The 15255-nt window shown below is 27.9% G+C and overlaps 2 protein-coding genes across 4 annotated transcripts in view; one reads left to right on the top strand and one right to left on the bottom strand.

The window, feature by feature from the left end:
* The window catches only part of LOC129949002 (protein cappuccino), a 171284-nt gene that overhangs the window by 3277 nt on the left and 152752 nt on the right, over positions 1-15255 (top strand). The gene's annotated exons all lie outside the window — the stretch shown is intronic.
* LOC129949003 (uncharacterized) lies at positions 4757-14294 on the bottom strand. Its single transcript, XM_056060187.1, has 8 exons — positions 13663-14294; positions 13412-13590; positions 10397-10540; positions 10144-10322; positions 8642-8743; positions 7452-7565; positions 6322-7215; positions 4757-6175 (listed from the first exon to the last, which is right to left on the bottom strand). Exons 7-8 carry the CDS (start codon positions 6904-6906, stop codon positions 5846-5848), a joined length of 915 nt encoding a protein of 304 aa, XP_055916162.1. The 5' UTR covers positions 6907-7215; positions 7452-7565; positions 8642-8743; positions 10144-10322; positions 10397-10540; positions 13412-13590; positions 13663-14294; the 3' UTR covers positions 4757-5845.

Here is a 15255-nt window from a genome sequence, read left to right as displayed (position 1 = left end):
TATAGGCGTTTTCGTGACTTCTACTTTTTATTGTTACAAAACCCACAAAAATGTATTGGATATCTGACAATACTTTATTGGTAATGAAAAGTTGTATAGGTATATCATTTCAATTCAATTCCATTCAACCAAACTCGATTACTACAAAATATTGCTTAAATACCTAAATATTGTTTGATATTGCCTACATATTATAGAGTTTAAACCCAAATTTTATGGGAAAAGCCCAATGATTATAGTTATATTAAACATCTGAAAAGGGATTTTTTCTATATTAATAGTTGAAATACCCGAATGAGTGCTTATTAATTTTTTTGTTAGTGATTCTAACTAAATTTAACTGGTAACCACCAATAATTTTTGCTAAATTTGAAATATAAAATGAGATTATAACTATTATTATTGTTGAAATTCCCAACTGGTTTTGTACATTACCATAAAAATGTTGGTATTGCATCCAAATTTATTGATAAAATACAAAAAATGATTGATTCATTGCATATAAATACTGGGATATTACCTAAAATTGTTGTTGGAATTCCCAATTTATTTTGTAGTTTCCCCTTAAATTTTGGTACAATTCCAACAACTATTGATCAAATGCGTATACAGAATGGTTTATCACCTATCATTATTGTTGATATTCCCAACAAGTTTTGAAGATTACCTTTTTATTTTGGGATTGCACCTTAGTTTATTGCTAAAATCCCTACAATTATTGATTCGTTGCATATAAATAGTGGGATTTTATCTGTAATTATTGTTGAAATTCCAAACTGATTTTGTAGATTACATTTTGATATTGGCATTGCGCCTTAATTTATAGTTAAAATTGCAACAATTATTGATAAATTGCATATAAATAATGGGGTTTTACCTGCAATTTTTGTTGGAATTCCCAATTTGATTTGTAGTTTTCCGTTAAATTTTGGGGTTTCTCCTAAATTTATTGATACTATTCCAACAACTATTGATCAAATGCGTATACAGAATGGTTTTTCACCTATCATTATTGTTGATATTCCCAACAAGTTTTGAAAATTACCTTTTTATTTTGGGATTGCACCCTAGTTTATTGCTAAAATCCCTACAATTATTGATTCGTTGCAAATAAATAGTGGGATTTTATCTATAATTATTGTTGAAATTCCAAACTGATTTTGTAGATTACATTTTGATATTGGCATTGCACCTTAATTTATAGTTAAAATTGCAACAATTATTGATAAATTGCATATAAATAATGGGGTTTTACCTGCAATTGTTGTTGGAATTCCCAATTTGATTTGTAGTTTTCCCTTAAATTTTGGGGTTTCTCCTAAATTTATTGATACAATCCCAACAACTATTGATCAAATGCGTATACAAAATGGTTTATCACCTATCATTATTGTTGATATTCCCAACAAGTTTTGAAGATTACCTTTTTATTTTGGGATTGCACCTTAGTTTATTGCTAAAATCCCTACAATTATTGATTCGTTGCAAATAAATAGTGGGATTTTATCTATAATTATTGTTGAAATTCCAAACTGATTTTGTAGATTACATTTTGATATTGGCATTGCACCTTAATTTATAGTTAAAATTGCAACAATTATTGATAAATTGCATATAAATAATGGGGTTTTACCTGCAATTGTTGTTGGAATTCTCAATTTGATTTGTAGTTTTCCCTTAAATTTTGGGGTTTCTCCTAAATTTATTGATACAATCCCAACAACTATTGATCAAATGCGTATACAGAATGGTTTATCACCTATCATTATTGTTGATATTCCCAACAAGTTTTGAAAATTACCTTTTTATTTTGGGATTGCACCCTAGTTTATTGCTAAAATCCCTACAATTATTGATTCGTTGCAAATAAATAGTGGGATTTTATCTATAATTATTGTTGAAATTCCAAACTGATTTTGTAGATTACATTTTGATATTGGCATTGCGCCTTAATTTATAGTTAAAATTGCAACAATTATTGATTCATTACAAATATTGGTATTCCCAACTAGTTTGTAGATTACCTTTAAAAAATTGGAGTTCACCAAAATGTATAGATTAAATCCCAATTATTGTAGATTCATTGCAAATACGGACTTGGATTTAACCATGAATTGTTGTTGGAATACATTTTAAATCAAAACTTATATACTCAGTTGAGTATAAAAGTTATAGAATTGTTCTTGCAATTATTTTGAAGATATGAATTTGAAAAATAAAATACTTGCAAGCATAGAATTATCAAGAAATACTTACTTTATGAGATCTACATTGAGTCCAACTTGTACATTGCAATATTAAATCTGAAATGTTTTTGCGAAAATTCAGAAAATAATACCAGAATACCCAAACGTATCCGAAAATTGAATAAAATTCGATAAATGATTGACCATTCTTATGGAAGGTTCAGTGAAAAAAATTTTGTTTTGTCTTATAAATAATAAAGTCTTTTATATTTTGTTACATCATATTTTAATTTAACGATAACTTTGATTTTACAAACTTAACTTATATTTATTACAAGTATGTAATTAATTAAATAACAAAGAAAAATCATAAAATATAATTATAAATTTTATATTATAACGCATGTGTCATGTCATGAGTTATGAGTAAAATAACGATATGATCTATATCAAGCAAATTATGAACCCTCTGATAAATAGAACTTTAACTTGGAAGTGGGTTTATTAACAACACGCTCAAAAAATACCCAACCAACAGATTCTAAAATTAATCACGAGATTAATTGGAAAAAGCTGTAATAAAAGTGAAGACTATTGTTATTTAAACAATGATAAATTCTGAAAAAATATTTTACTTGTATCAAAAAGAATTTTAGAATCCTTGCATAGGTGATCCTTAAAACTATTAAAATAAATTTTCGTTCTGTTGGACATTTTCAAATGTTGAACACAAGTTTAGAATGTATCATGAAATACATTACATTTTAGGAACTCAATTTAAAACAATAAAGATTTTCTTTTTGTTTATATTTTAAAAAGATATTTTGTTTGATTAGAAATCAAATTAGTGATATTTAACATTAGTGTGATTCTGGTCGTGCCATTGAAACTATGAATTTAATTTAGGTGTAGCATCCAAATGATATTAGGAGCAAAGAAAAAGGAGTTTTGATTATGAAAAGTGTGAAGAATATAAAAGAATAATTATACTTTGAAACTTATCGTTCAATTCTGTGTAGCTGTTGATGCTTGTTTTTTTTTTTTTGATTTAAAGAAAAAAATGAATTTATACAAGTAATGTAATTTTTAAATTGAAACCGTATGCAAGCATACGTTAAGGGACATTCGTCCTCTATCTGATTATAAGGTAGGAAATTTATATAAGAGAATCTTATTTAGAATAAGCAATAAATATTTCTTATAAAAGCGTAGGTTAACGTGATAGAGGGTGGAATTACATTTAAATTAGTTAAGTAACATATAATTCCCGATCAGATAAAATTATAGAACGTATATTTGTTACATTTAATTTAAACTCAATAATTTTAAATAAATTCGTTTTTTCCACCAAGAATGCATAATTGTGCCTATCAAAAAACATTGTTTTCAGTAGCTTGCAAATGCAGAAAATATTTGCTTCGCGCACTATACCTATCAATTCTACAAGCCCAAAGCATGGAATATTATCAATGTTATTAAATTCTATTACCATTCCTATTTTAATTTTTATATCACAAATTGCTGTCCACTTACAAAACTTAGTGTTGCTGTCTAAGTTTTTCAACTGAGCAATATAAACAGAAATATTGTTGAAAGGGTTAAAACATTTGATTTCTTTTCCAGAAATGATCTTATTTTCAAAATCGTTTTGAAATTTACTTTGGAAAAATGATAGCTGAATCCGTTCCGCAATTGTATGGCAAATATTTATTCGAGATCGTGTAGAATTTGCAATTTGTTTTAATTCTTTATGCTTTGCTTCGTGTCGCATAACCCAAAATTGTTTCAACGGGCCAAATTTTCGCATTATGAATGGATAATGAGTAAGAAAGTGATGCTTTGGCCTGAGTGGCATTTTAAAGTGAGTTAAATATAAAGTGTGATGCTTTCTTATTAAATTTTCCAAGCAACTAATAATTTGTTCGTCAATGCTTTCTAAAAATAGTAATTCTATTATTTCTTTTAAAATTAAAAAAAAAATCCATAAAATGTCGGATTCAGGCACCAAGTCTGAAATAATAAGTGGCAGGTATTTCATAAACCATATTAGTTCTGAAGCTGAATATCTTAGCTTATGATTTTTTAAATTATCCATACTGAGCTCTTGAGGTTTGTTTAAACCTTCGAAACGCCCATAAAAGAACCCTATAATTCTATTATTTAATATTTCTAAAGTGAAATATTTTGAATTTTTAATAAATGAATGCAATATAAATGCTGTTTCAAAACCACAAATACCCTCGTAAAGATCATGAAGTAAATCAACACTAAAATTTCGGCAAACATGGAAATTGCGAAGTTCATTGAAAATACATGATGATAAAATACCAGTTTTTTTAACGTCATGTTTTTTCAAATCATCTGCATAATTTTTTGGATTTCTAATCAAGAAAGGATTTTCTGTAATGGCAGTTTGTGCATCGCTCTTCTGCATTTTGCATATTCTGCAAAAAAAGTTACAAGAAAAACTTTCAGTGAAGCCAAGCATGGAATTAAGTCCTAAATTATCACCTATACAAGAAACAAGGACAAAAAAAAACCTGTTTATTAGATATTTTTAAGGGGTTAATTTCAAGGTCTTTCAATTCATCAATTAGGGGCCGGAAGACGCTATTACCGTATGCTTTTTTGTCAAGTGTATGAAACAATAATGTCACAAAAATATTTTCTAATTTGGAACGATACAGCGGCGAAAGAAACGGAAACGACACGTAAACACCACCTATCTTTTGGTAGCCATTCCTTGAACCAAGAGGGTTATTAACCTCGAAGTCATCGAAGTACACAAGTAATGGTAGAACAATACATTGAGGAGAATATTGAGTAACTTTTTCTTTCCAAAACGCGGTTTGCATTACGTTACTAACAGAATTGGTTTCAAGTTTCAATTCGTTAATATACTCCATTATATGATCGAAAACCGAACTATTTTCTAAAAACACAATCATATAACGCTTAAGTGAAATATATTTTTCCTTCACTGTGATGTTTTGAAGTATTGTGCGATTTTCAAGATTTGTATAATCTAGTCGATTGCCTATAGTGGCAGACGATGAAGAAAAGTACAAACCATTTTCTCTTAACATGTTTATTCGTTTATATTCTGTCGAGATATGTTTGAAAGGATTTTGTATAGCCTGCGCATAACTTTTATTAACACCTTTAAAAAGAGTTTTAAGGAAATCGCTGTTAAAATAGGCGTCAAAAGCTGTTACTATGTACTGCACATCCTTTTTACATATACTATTTTTCTTGTAAAGGTTCGAAATGAGTTCTAAATTAGCATTATCTCTTAAAATGTTAATGCTTATATTTTGTAGTGAACCCCCGGTTTGAAATGGGTTTTCCACATCAATTGTATTATGAGGAATTATGTGAGTATTTTTTTCACCTAAATGTTTTGCAAATTTATCCAAAGGATTCATAAAATGCTTGCTTATGTGTTTTTTAAAACTATTAAAATAAATAAATGATCTTTCTTCATTACATTTTTGACATTTATATATATTTACATATTTATGTTTATGTTTCAAGTGTTGAACATAAGTTTGAAATGATGCATGAAATACATTGCATTTAAAGCACTCCATTTAAAATAAATTATAGTAACTTAACTTTTAATATATTTAAGCAAAAAAAAAAATTATAATGCTAAGGACTTACGTAAGGTCGCTAATTAGCGAGTTAACTGTAGTGTAATTTTTGTCGTGTACGGTGCTGATATTATAAATGTACTTTTGGATGAGCATCCAAATATGATGTGCGGACTCAGGAAATTTGGCGTTCAATGCTGTGTAGCTCTTGAAGCATGCATCTATTGCCTCTATGGGACCTTCGCAGTTGTACAGACTGTCATCAATTGCTAAATATGCCTCCGTGATATCAGCTTTATTTTCACCCACAAGAATTACAGTTGGTTGTAAGGTTTGCTTATTGACTTGAAGCAATCTCCTTACCTCTACCAACTTTTCTTGAATTCGGCTTGAGCACTGAAAATTTAAATTTGTTTAGTCAATATATTAAATTTGTAGTGAAATTGAATGCATAAACAACTAAAAACTACAGAAAGAAAAATAGAAAAATGTGAAGATAAACTTAAATATAATGTATTTATAAGTCATACAACAAATCTTACCGAAACAAAAATAAAAAAGGAATCAGCACTTTCAAGCTTCGTGCTGCGTTTAGTCTGTGTAAGTTTTCTTTTTCCTAAGACTGGAGTGGATAAAAGATATGGTAAAAGAAAGAATCCAATTATGTTGCTTTTAAATGTTAAAAGATTCTTTATTTCTGGTTTATTTTTCTTTTCAGCAATGTTTATGAGTTTCGTGTTTATTTCAGTCCACTTGTGTAGCAAATTGTTTGATTTGTCCTTGTAGTAATGGTCAAAATCTATTTTATAAAGTTTATATCCTTCAGCACTCTTTAAAATAGGAAATTTGTCCACATATGAACCTATTGTTAGATTTGATTCTGGTTTAAAAAGTTCAGCCCTTGCTTCTACAGTATCATTCCAAAATTCAACAATTTTATCATATGGTTCTAGATAGTTATAAAGGAACTGTAATTTTTCATTAATTTTTTCAATTTCCGAGGTTTTAATAGTTGGTGTTGAATCTGAATGTTGGATTGAAAGTGCCTTAGATCGTCGAATTGTTTTTTTAAATGTTTGCAATCGTTCCCACAGTTTTCCAGATGCCCTTCGTTTTGTGTCTTTCATATATGGGTTGAAGTATATAGATGGTGATTCAGTAGGAAAAATTTCGAGTATTTGTTGTGTGAGTTCTTTAAATCTTTCTGTGGTTATTTTAAAGTCATTTTCATTTGAACTGTTAACCAACTCAAACTCCTTAGCAATGATAATTGATGCTAAACGATTTCTGTTAAATTGGTCTAGTTTTCCGTGTGATTTAAAAAATGTTTTTAGCACTTTGCCTTCACCATGAGATAGATATTCTTTAACTGTTCCTTTAGAAACAGATGTATGGTTTTTGTTTGAACAATTTGGGTTTGATTGATCTTCTAGGACCTTTAAAAAAATAAACACAAATGTTGCTTAATTGTTTTGTAAGTAGAAAATGGTCGACTTAATTTTAAAGAGGGGGTAATTATCAAAAACAAATATTGAAAAAGGCTCTCATTATATTTAGTTAATAGAGAATTCGATAAGTTCCGCATAATTTAGTATTATTATTAATGCAACCATTTTCTAGAAATATATTGTTCATTAAAGAGTTCGAAATAATAAGTAATAAAAATACTTACAAATTGAAGAGTTTTATCCAAGTCTTCTATGTTTTCAATCTCGATTGAGCTTGAAGTCCAGGGAGAAAGTGGCTGGGTAACATCAGATAGCGTGTCGATGGACACTACATCAATCTAATATTTTTTTTAAACATGGTTATATATTAGGAATTAAAAATGAATTGATTTAAAATAAAATATATTCATATGTTAGGTACATGCATTTTTTCATATTTCTTTCTAATTAACAAATTTAGGAAAGTACGTATCTCGATATATGTGATGATATTGATTTGTTTAATATCCAGCTTACATTTCGTAGCAAAATAAAAAGGAACAAAATTGTCCCGAGTTGTGAGGAAGGAAACAAATTGTGTTCGATAATGTTGGGGAAAAGAAATAAAAAATTGGTTTCAAAGCGGATAAATAAAAAAGACAACTTATTAATGTGTGTTTAAATATAAAAATGGGTTCATAGTACATATTGATATTAACATATTTATATTTAAACAAATCGAAATAATTTTAAGTATTGTATTGGCTGTATTGCCACTGATATTATGTATATAATTCATATGATTTGATAATAAATCTTTTTTTTTTTCAAATATAATCAAGTTTGGTAGAGTTATACTTCTGATATAGGATTTTTTATCAATCTTACGTTTTCGTTCTTCTTATATTCAGCTGCAAATTTATTCCAAAACTTGATTCTTGGGCCAGCTTTCTTAATAATTTCACAAACATTTACATATTCTAGTTGAACAAAGGCTTCATCGTCGATTTCTTCACCTAGTAGTGGATGTGAAATGACTTATAAGACATTGAATAAATGGTCCTTAAAATCGATGTTCATTAGCAAATGAAACAAAGCTTCGCAGACTAAGTTAAGGAGTGATATCGAAAATATATTATTCTTTTGAAATTGAGGTGTAATTTTTAAGCGTATTTCTAATTCAAATGACATAATAAATTTATAGATATAGACTTTTAAGTAGAGCTCAATTTTAAATTGGCATTTGTTCTTTTTTAATTTCCATAAGCATTTTACCATTTAATTTAATTTTGAATTTGTACTTTTCTAAAAACAAGTGAATTTTGCTTTTCCTAAAATACAGCCCAAAAAAGCATACAAACATGAAATAAATACGAGTGTTAATAGAAATATTATAAGAACAAATATTTTTTAACTAGAAATGTAAAATACTCACTTATAAAAGCGTCTGTTAAGTGCTCCATATTCCAATTTTTTAATTTTTCTCGGACTAAATCCATATTTGAATATTTTTCCTCAATTTTTGATAGTGCTCAAACTAAAAGTAATGTTTAAAAATTAATTAAAGGCGTAACATTGTTTAAATAACCATTTTTTCAATACATATACACAATAATTTAAAAAAAATGAAATTTTATGATGTATTCAATCAATTCTTGTCATTTTATGCAGCAAAAATTATTATAAAATTTGAATATTTGCAGATGATGCATTCGTTCAATTATTTAGAAACATTTCAAAAATCTATCGCAAAAAAAAGCTGAGATGAATATCTGATAACTTTCTATTCGTGTTTGTCTGTCCATATTTCATCAAGTTTTACATACAATAACATTTTTGCAAGTTAAGAATAGTTTGGGGGCAATATATTTTTTGTTCTCAAGAACTTTAGTAGAAAACAATTTTTATCAATTTTAAGTTAAATTTGGAGGATTAAGTTTCTTCTAAAAAAAGTTGTCAACTGGTATTGTTTTATGAGATAAAATTGGTTCAAGGTGCAGTCAATATTTTTTATTGAAACAGCGATATTTGAGTCAAAAATAATTGTCTACCTACTTTAAGAAGGAATTTTTTAGGTTTATACTTTTGTAAAACAAATTGTAAATTCGATTTTTTTAAAAAAAATTGCAGATCTCAAAAACGTTATTCTTCGATGCATACAATTTTGGAGGTAATACATATTTATCATTTCTTGTTTTTAAAGTTGAAGGTACTATGGTATGATATATAATCCAAGAAATAAGTAATGAGATAGGTAACGATGTATTATTATTATGTTAAGAATTATTAATCTTATATTAATATTTAGGGCTCAAATTTTTCAGAAATTTTTTGCAAAAAAAAAATTTCTATTGGATTTTTTTACCGAAGAAAGAAAATAATATTTTTAAAAACCAAATTTGTGTTATGCCAATAGCTCAAAGTTTCGAAAAGATATTTAAGTCCAAATTTAATTTTTACCTACTTTGAGTAATGTTTTTATAGGTTTTTATTTTTTATAAAAAAAACTATCGATTCGATTTTTCTCAAAATTTTACTTCATGTTAGAAACGTTATTCTTCGTTGCACAAAATTGCTTTGAAGATAAAATCATTTTTTATTCTTGCAATTTTCGAGGTGACAAATATTTTTTTTTAGTTTTTTTTTTGATTTATAAAAAAGACAATTTTTTTCAAAAAAAAAATATTTGTTCGATATCACGTCGGACCCATTACAATGACTTAATATGGGAAGTTAAGAAAAAATAAAGTTATCGGCGCAGCCACGAAGCAGTGTTGCACATTTTTTAAAATTCAGTAACATGAACAAAAATCTAGGGAGTTTTATTTTGAACTGCCGAAAGGCCTAACATTGTTGGCAAAAAAGTAAAATGATGCACGTTTTTATAAATTCAATATAGGTAAGATCTTTAAAATAAAATATTAATAGAAAACTCACTTTGTTCGTAGGTACTTGAATAATGTTAATAATTAAAGGTATCTCCTGTTCAAAACAGAAACTCACTTGCAACTGCGTAAAAACTTTGGTAATTTTCTTTCTAAATCTCTTCTTAGTGGATATTTGGATTGCATTCGGCTTTTGGCAATTGTTTTTAGAAACTGTCTGGAACAAAAATACTGAAAAAAATGTTGCAAAAAATTTATTCAGCATACAAATTTTAAAATAAAATATCAATACAAAACTCACTCACATAATTTATGTTCAAAACTGGAACTCACTTGCAATTGCAACTGCGTAAAAATAAAAACTTTGGTAATGTTCTTTCTAGATCTCTTCTAAGTGGATACTTGAGTCGAATTGACTTCGGCTTTTGGCAATTGTTTTTAGCAACTGTCTGAAAGAAGAATAATACTGAATAAAACCGCTGAATACAATGGCGGATAACTTTATTCGCTTTCTTTTTCTCTATATACTTATGTAAATTACCAATATGTATTGGTAGATCATCCAAAAAATAAGTGAAATGCGTTTGTATTTGTGCAATCTCATCGAACGCAAACTAAACTGGCATTATGTATTGGTGAGCTGCCTTCTAACCAACAATATATTCACATTAAGGTGGCTTTTTTTTGCTATTTATATTTTTTTCTGTGATAGGAATTTTTTGAAATTGTCAAACAAAAACTTGAGTCCTTAATTTTAATTACTCGCCTATGGCATGTGAGACTTGCCATTAATGGCACAAACTTGTTTTTCTATCTTTGAATTTGAATGGCTCAGCGGAATTTTATAGAATTATCTCCTCCAGCTCTCAAAGTATCCATTGACGATAGGTGTCTGGTAAAGATGAATTATTATGAAGCTAAGTATTATTAAGCTAATATTAATATTTCGGGCTCAAATTTTTCCTTGCATTAAATTTTTCAGAACAGAGATAAAAGAAAAAGTAGTTGAGAGTAACGCACCCTAATGTACATGTGCATCACATGCATTTATATATAAATGAGTACCCTTTGCGCTTGCATTCTTTTTTAGATGCTTCTGAGCGAGATAGGTCGATAATGAAAGCAAAATGAACGTTTTGTTCTCTTGTTGGCGCGAAGTTAAACAACAAAATTAAAGAAGAATACTGAATAAAACCGCTGAATACAATGGCGGATAGCTTTTTTGTCTTCCTTCATCTCTATCTACTTATGTAAATTACCAATATGTATTGGTAGATCAACCGAAAAATAAGTGAAATGCGTTTGTATTTGTGCAATCTCGTCAAACGCAAACTATATTGGAATGATGTATTGGTGAGCTGCCTTCTAACCAACAAAATGTGCACATTAAGGTGGCTTATTTTGCTATTTTTATTTTGTTCTGTGATGGGAATTTTTTTGAAAATGTCAAACAAAAACTTAAGTCCTTTATTTTAATTACTCGCCTATGGCATGTGAGATTTGCCATTAATGGCACAAACTTGTTTTCCTTTCTTTAAATTTGAATGGCTCAGAATTTATAGAATTATCTCCCCCAGCTCTCAAAGTATACATTGACAACAGATGTCTGGTAGAGATGTATTATTATAAAGCAAATATTAATATTAAGGGCTCAATTTTTTCTTTCGATTAAATTTTTCAGAACAGAGATAAAGAAAAAAGTAGTCGCAAGAAACGCACCCTAATGTACATGTGCATCACATGCATATATATATATATACTTGTGTACACTTTGTGCGCGCCGTTCGAGAGTTAAATACAAAATAACCGCGACACAATCCAAATTGAACCAAATACAATCATTAAAATGAAAATATAAAATAAAAGCGGCTGGGATGCGAGTCACACTGATAACTTCCCATCCCGTCTATCGATTTGTCGTGCTTAAAAGTTTTTAGGGTTTCGTGGTTTCTTTCTTAAAAATTTTAAAATTACCAACAATATTTTGCATAGTTATAATGAAATAGTATCATTTCAAAATCAGTTTTTAACCATATTTTTAGTCGAAAACCAGATTTTATCAATTTTAGTAGCATTTATTAAATAAACAATTATAAATTGGATGAATGAAATAAATTTTAAGTCAATACCTTCTATTTTTCACGAGATACATCGTTTTTTTCAAAATTTTCGTACTATTTTTTACAGATTTTATATTTTATAAAAAAACTGACTTGGTTTTTAATTAAAAATTTAGTGAATGTCGAAAATTATATTTTCTGTCAGTAAAATGAGTTTGAATCGAATATTTTTAATTTAAAAAAAGATATTTGAGTCGAAAATCCATTTTTATGAACTCTTACTAATGCTTTTATAAGGTATATTTTGATGTTAAGAAACTGTACGATTGATTTTACTTAAAATTTTATCGAATCTTCACAACAGTTTTTCTTAGATAAAATTAGTTTAAAGATAAAGATTTTAAAAAAGATAATTGAGTGTAAAATAAATTTTTACCAGCTTTTATTAATTTTTTTTAAAGTTTTTATTTTTTGTAAGAAAATTGTCTATTGGATTTTTGTCAAAATTTGACAGAATGTTGAAAACAATATTTCTCATAGTAAAAAGTTAATTTTAAGCCAATAGCTCAAGGTTTTGAAAAGATATTTAAGTCAAAAATCAATTTTTACCAACTTTTGTTATTTTTTTTTGAGGTTTTTAATTTTTTGCAAAAAAAATGTCCATTGGATTTTTCTCAAAATGTTACTGAAGAAAGAAAATAATATTTTTTAAAAAACAAAATTTGTGTTATGCCAATAGCTCAAAGTTTCGAAAAGATATTTAAGTCCAAATTCAATTTTTATTTACTTTGAGTAATGTTTTTTTAAGTTTTTATTTTTTATAAAAAAAAAACTGTCGATTCGATTTTTCTCAAAATTTTACCTGATGTTAGAAACGTTATTCTTAGTTGCACAAAATTGTTTTGAAGATAAAATTATTTCTTATTCTTGCAATTTTCGAGGTGACAAATATTTTTTTTAAGTTTTTTTTTTTGATTTATAAAAAAGACAATTTTTTTCAAAAAAAAAAATATTTGTTCGATATCACGTCGGACCCATTACAATGACTTAATATGGGAAGTTAAGAAAAAATAAAGTTATCGGCGCAGCCACGAAGCAGTGTTGCAAATTTTTTAAAATTCAGTAACATAAACAAAAATCTAGGGAGTTTTATTTTGAACTGCCGAAAGGCCTAACATTGTTGGCAAAAAAGTAAAATGATGCACGTTTTTATAAATTCAATATAAGATCTTTAAAATAAAATATTAATAGAAAACTCACTTTGTTCGTAGGTACTTGAATAATGTTAATAATTAAAGGTATCTCCTGTTCAAAACAGAAACTCACTTGCAACTGCGTAAAAACTTTGGTAATTTTCTTTCTAAATCTCTTCTTAGTGGATATTTGGATTGCATTCGGCTTTTGGCAATTGTTTTTAGAAACTGTCTGGAACAAAAATACTGAAAAAAATGTTGCAAAAAATTTATTCAGCATACAAATTTTAAAATAAAATATCAATACAAAACTCTCACATAATTTATGTTCAAAACTGGAACTCACTTGCAATTGCAACTGCGTAAAAATAAAAACTTTGGTAATGTTCTTTCTAGATCTCTTCTAAGTGGATACTTGAGTCGAATTGACTTCGGCTTTTGGCAATTGTTTTTAGCAACTGTCTGAAAGAAGAATAATACTGAATAAAACCGCTGAATACAATGGCGGATAACTTTATTCGCTTTCTTTTTCTCTATATACTTATGTAAATTACCAATATGTATTGGTAGATCATCCAAAAAATAAGTGAAATGCGTTTGTATTTGTGCAATCTCATCGAACGCAAACTAAACTGGCATTATGTATTGGTGAGCTGCCTTCTAACCAACAATATATTCACATTAAGGTGGCTTTTTTTTGCTATTTATATTTTTTTCTGTGATAGGAATTTTTTGAAATTGTCAAACAAAAACTTGAGTCCTTAATTTTAATTACTCGCCTATGGCATGTGAGACTTGCCATTAATGGCACAAACTTGTTTTTCTATCTTTGAATTTGAATGGCTCAGCGGAATTTTATAGAATTATCTCCTCCAGCTCTCAAAGTATCCATTGACGATAGGTGTCTGGTAAAGATGAATTATTATGAAGCTAAGTATTATTAAGCTAATATTAATATTTCGGGCTCAAATTTTTCCTTGCATTAAATTTTTCAGAACAGAGATAAAAGAAAAAGTAGTTGCGAGTAACGCACCCTAATGTACATGTGCATCACATGCATATATAATATATATATAAATGAGAACCCTTTGCGCTTGCATTCTTTTTTAGATGCTTCTGAGCGAGATAGGTCGATAATGAAAGCAAAATGAATGTTTTGTTCTCTTGTTGGCGCGAAGTTAAACAACAAAATTAAATGGTGAGCTTACATCTCTTTTCTAGGTATATGTTTACATGTCGCCTTAACAATTCATGCAGTACGTGCAGCCGAAATTTTAAACTCAATAACTTTTCTTTTTATGTCAAAAACTTCAAATTTATTTTTGTTGGGCTCATAAAGCTACATACGCGTTCATCTTGCAAAAATATGTCGGTATGTAAAGCAAATGAAAACTTAGAATTTGTCATCCAAATCTTGTCAAAAGGAAAAAACCATTGATAAAGTAACTGCAATTAAAGAATGGAAAATTTAAATGATATACAAAATTATAAAAAAAAAACATAGGTACAGGTTAAGTACTTACCTTATATCAAACTATTACTTATAATATTTAATTTAGCTTTAAAATATAACGATGATCGGCAAAATTATGTCTTTTCTGTCTCAAAACAATACCTTTTTAAAGGTTCGAGTTGTCCGTCCTTAATTCGAATCTCGTACTATATAATTTTTCTGACAGAAAGTTTTTATAATGTACATATGTAGTTCTTCGAAAACGTTAAAGATAACCAAAAACAGTGCTTTTAAGGCTTAGGTTAATCACAACAAAGTTCTTTACAATAAATTGTACGAAGCAAAGAAAAAATCTTTGACTTCTAGCTGCAGTTTTAAGATATTCTCATCAGTTATGCATTTATTGTTTTCATGGTTTTTGATAAATGTATTATGATGTAAATTTGTATATTATATTT

Source organism: Eupeodes corollae, chromosome 3, assembly GCF_945859685.1.
Source record: "Eupeodes corollae chromosome 3, idEupCoro1.1, whole genome shotgun sequence".
Classification (NCBI taxonomy): Eukaryota; Metazoa; Arthropoda; class Insecta; order Diptera; family Syrphidae; genus Eupeodes; species Eupeodes corollae.
This window is presented reverse-complemented; position numbering and strand designations above follow the sequence as displayed.

Coding starts and splice junctions, on each gene's coding strand:
- LOC129949003 (XM_056060187.1), bottom strand. CDS start 6,906: ATGAAAGACACAAAACGAAGGGCATCTGGAAAACTGTGGGAACGATTG. Junction 6,176..6,321: donor CCTTTTTTATTTTTGTTTCG/GTAAGATTTGTT, acceptor TTAAATTTTCAG/TGCTCAAGCCGAATTCAAGA.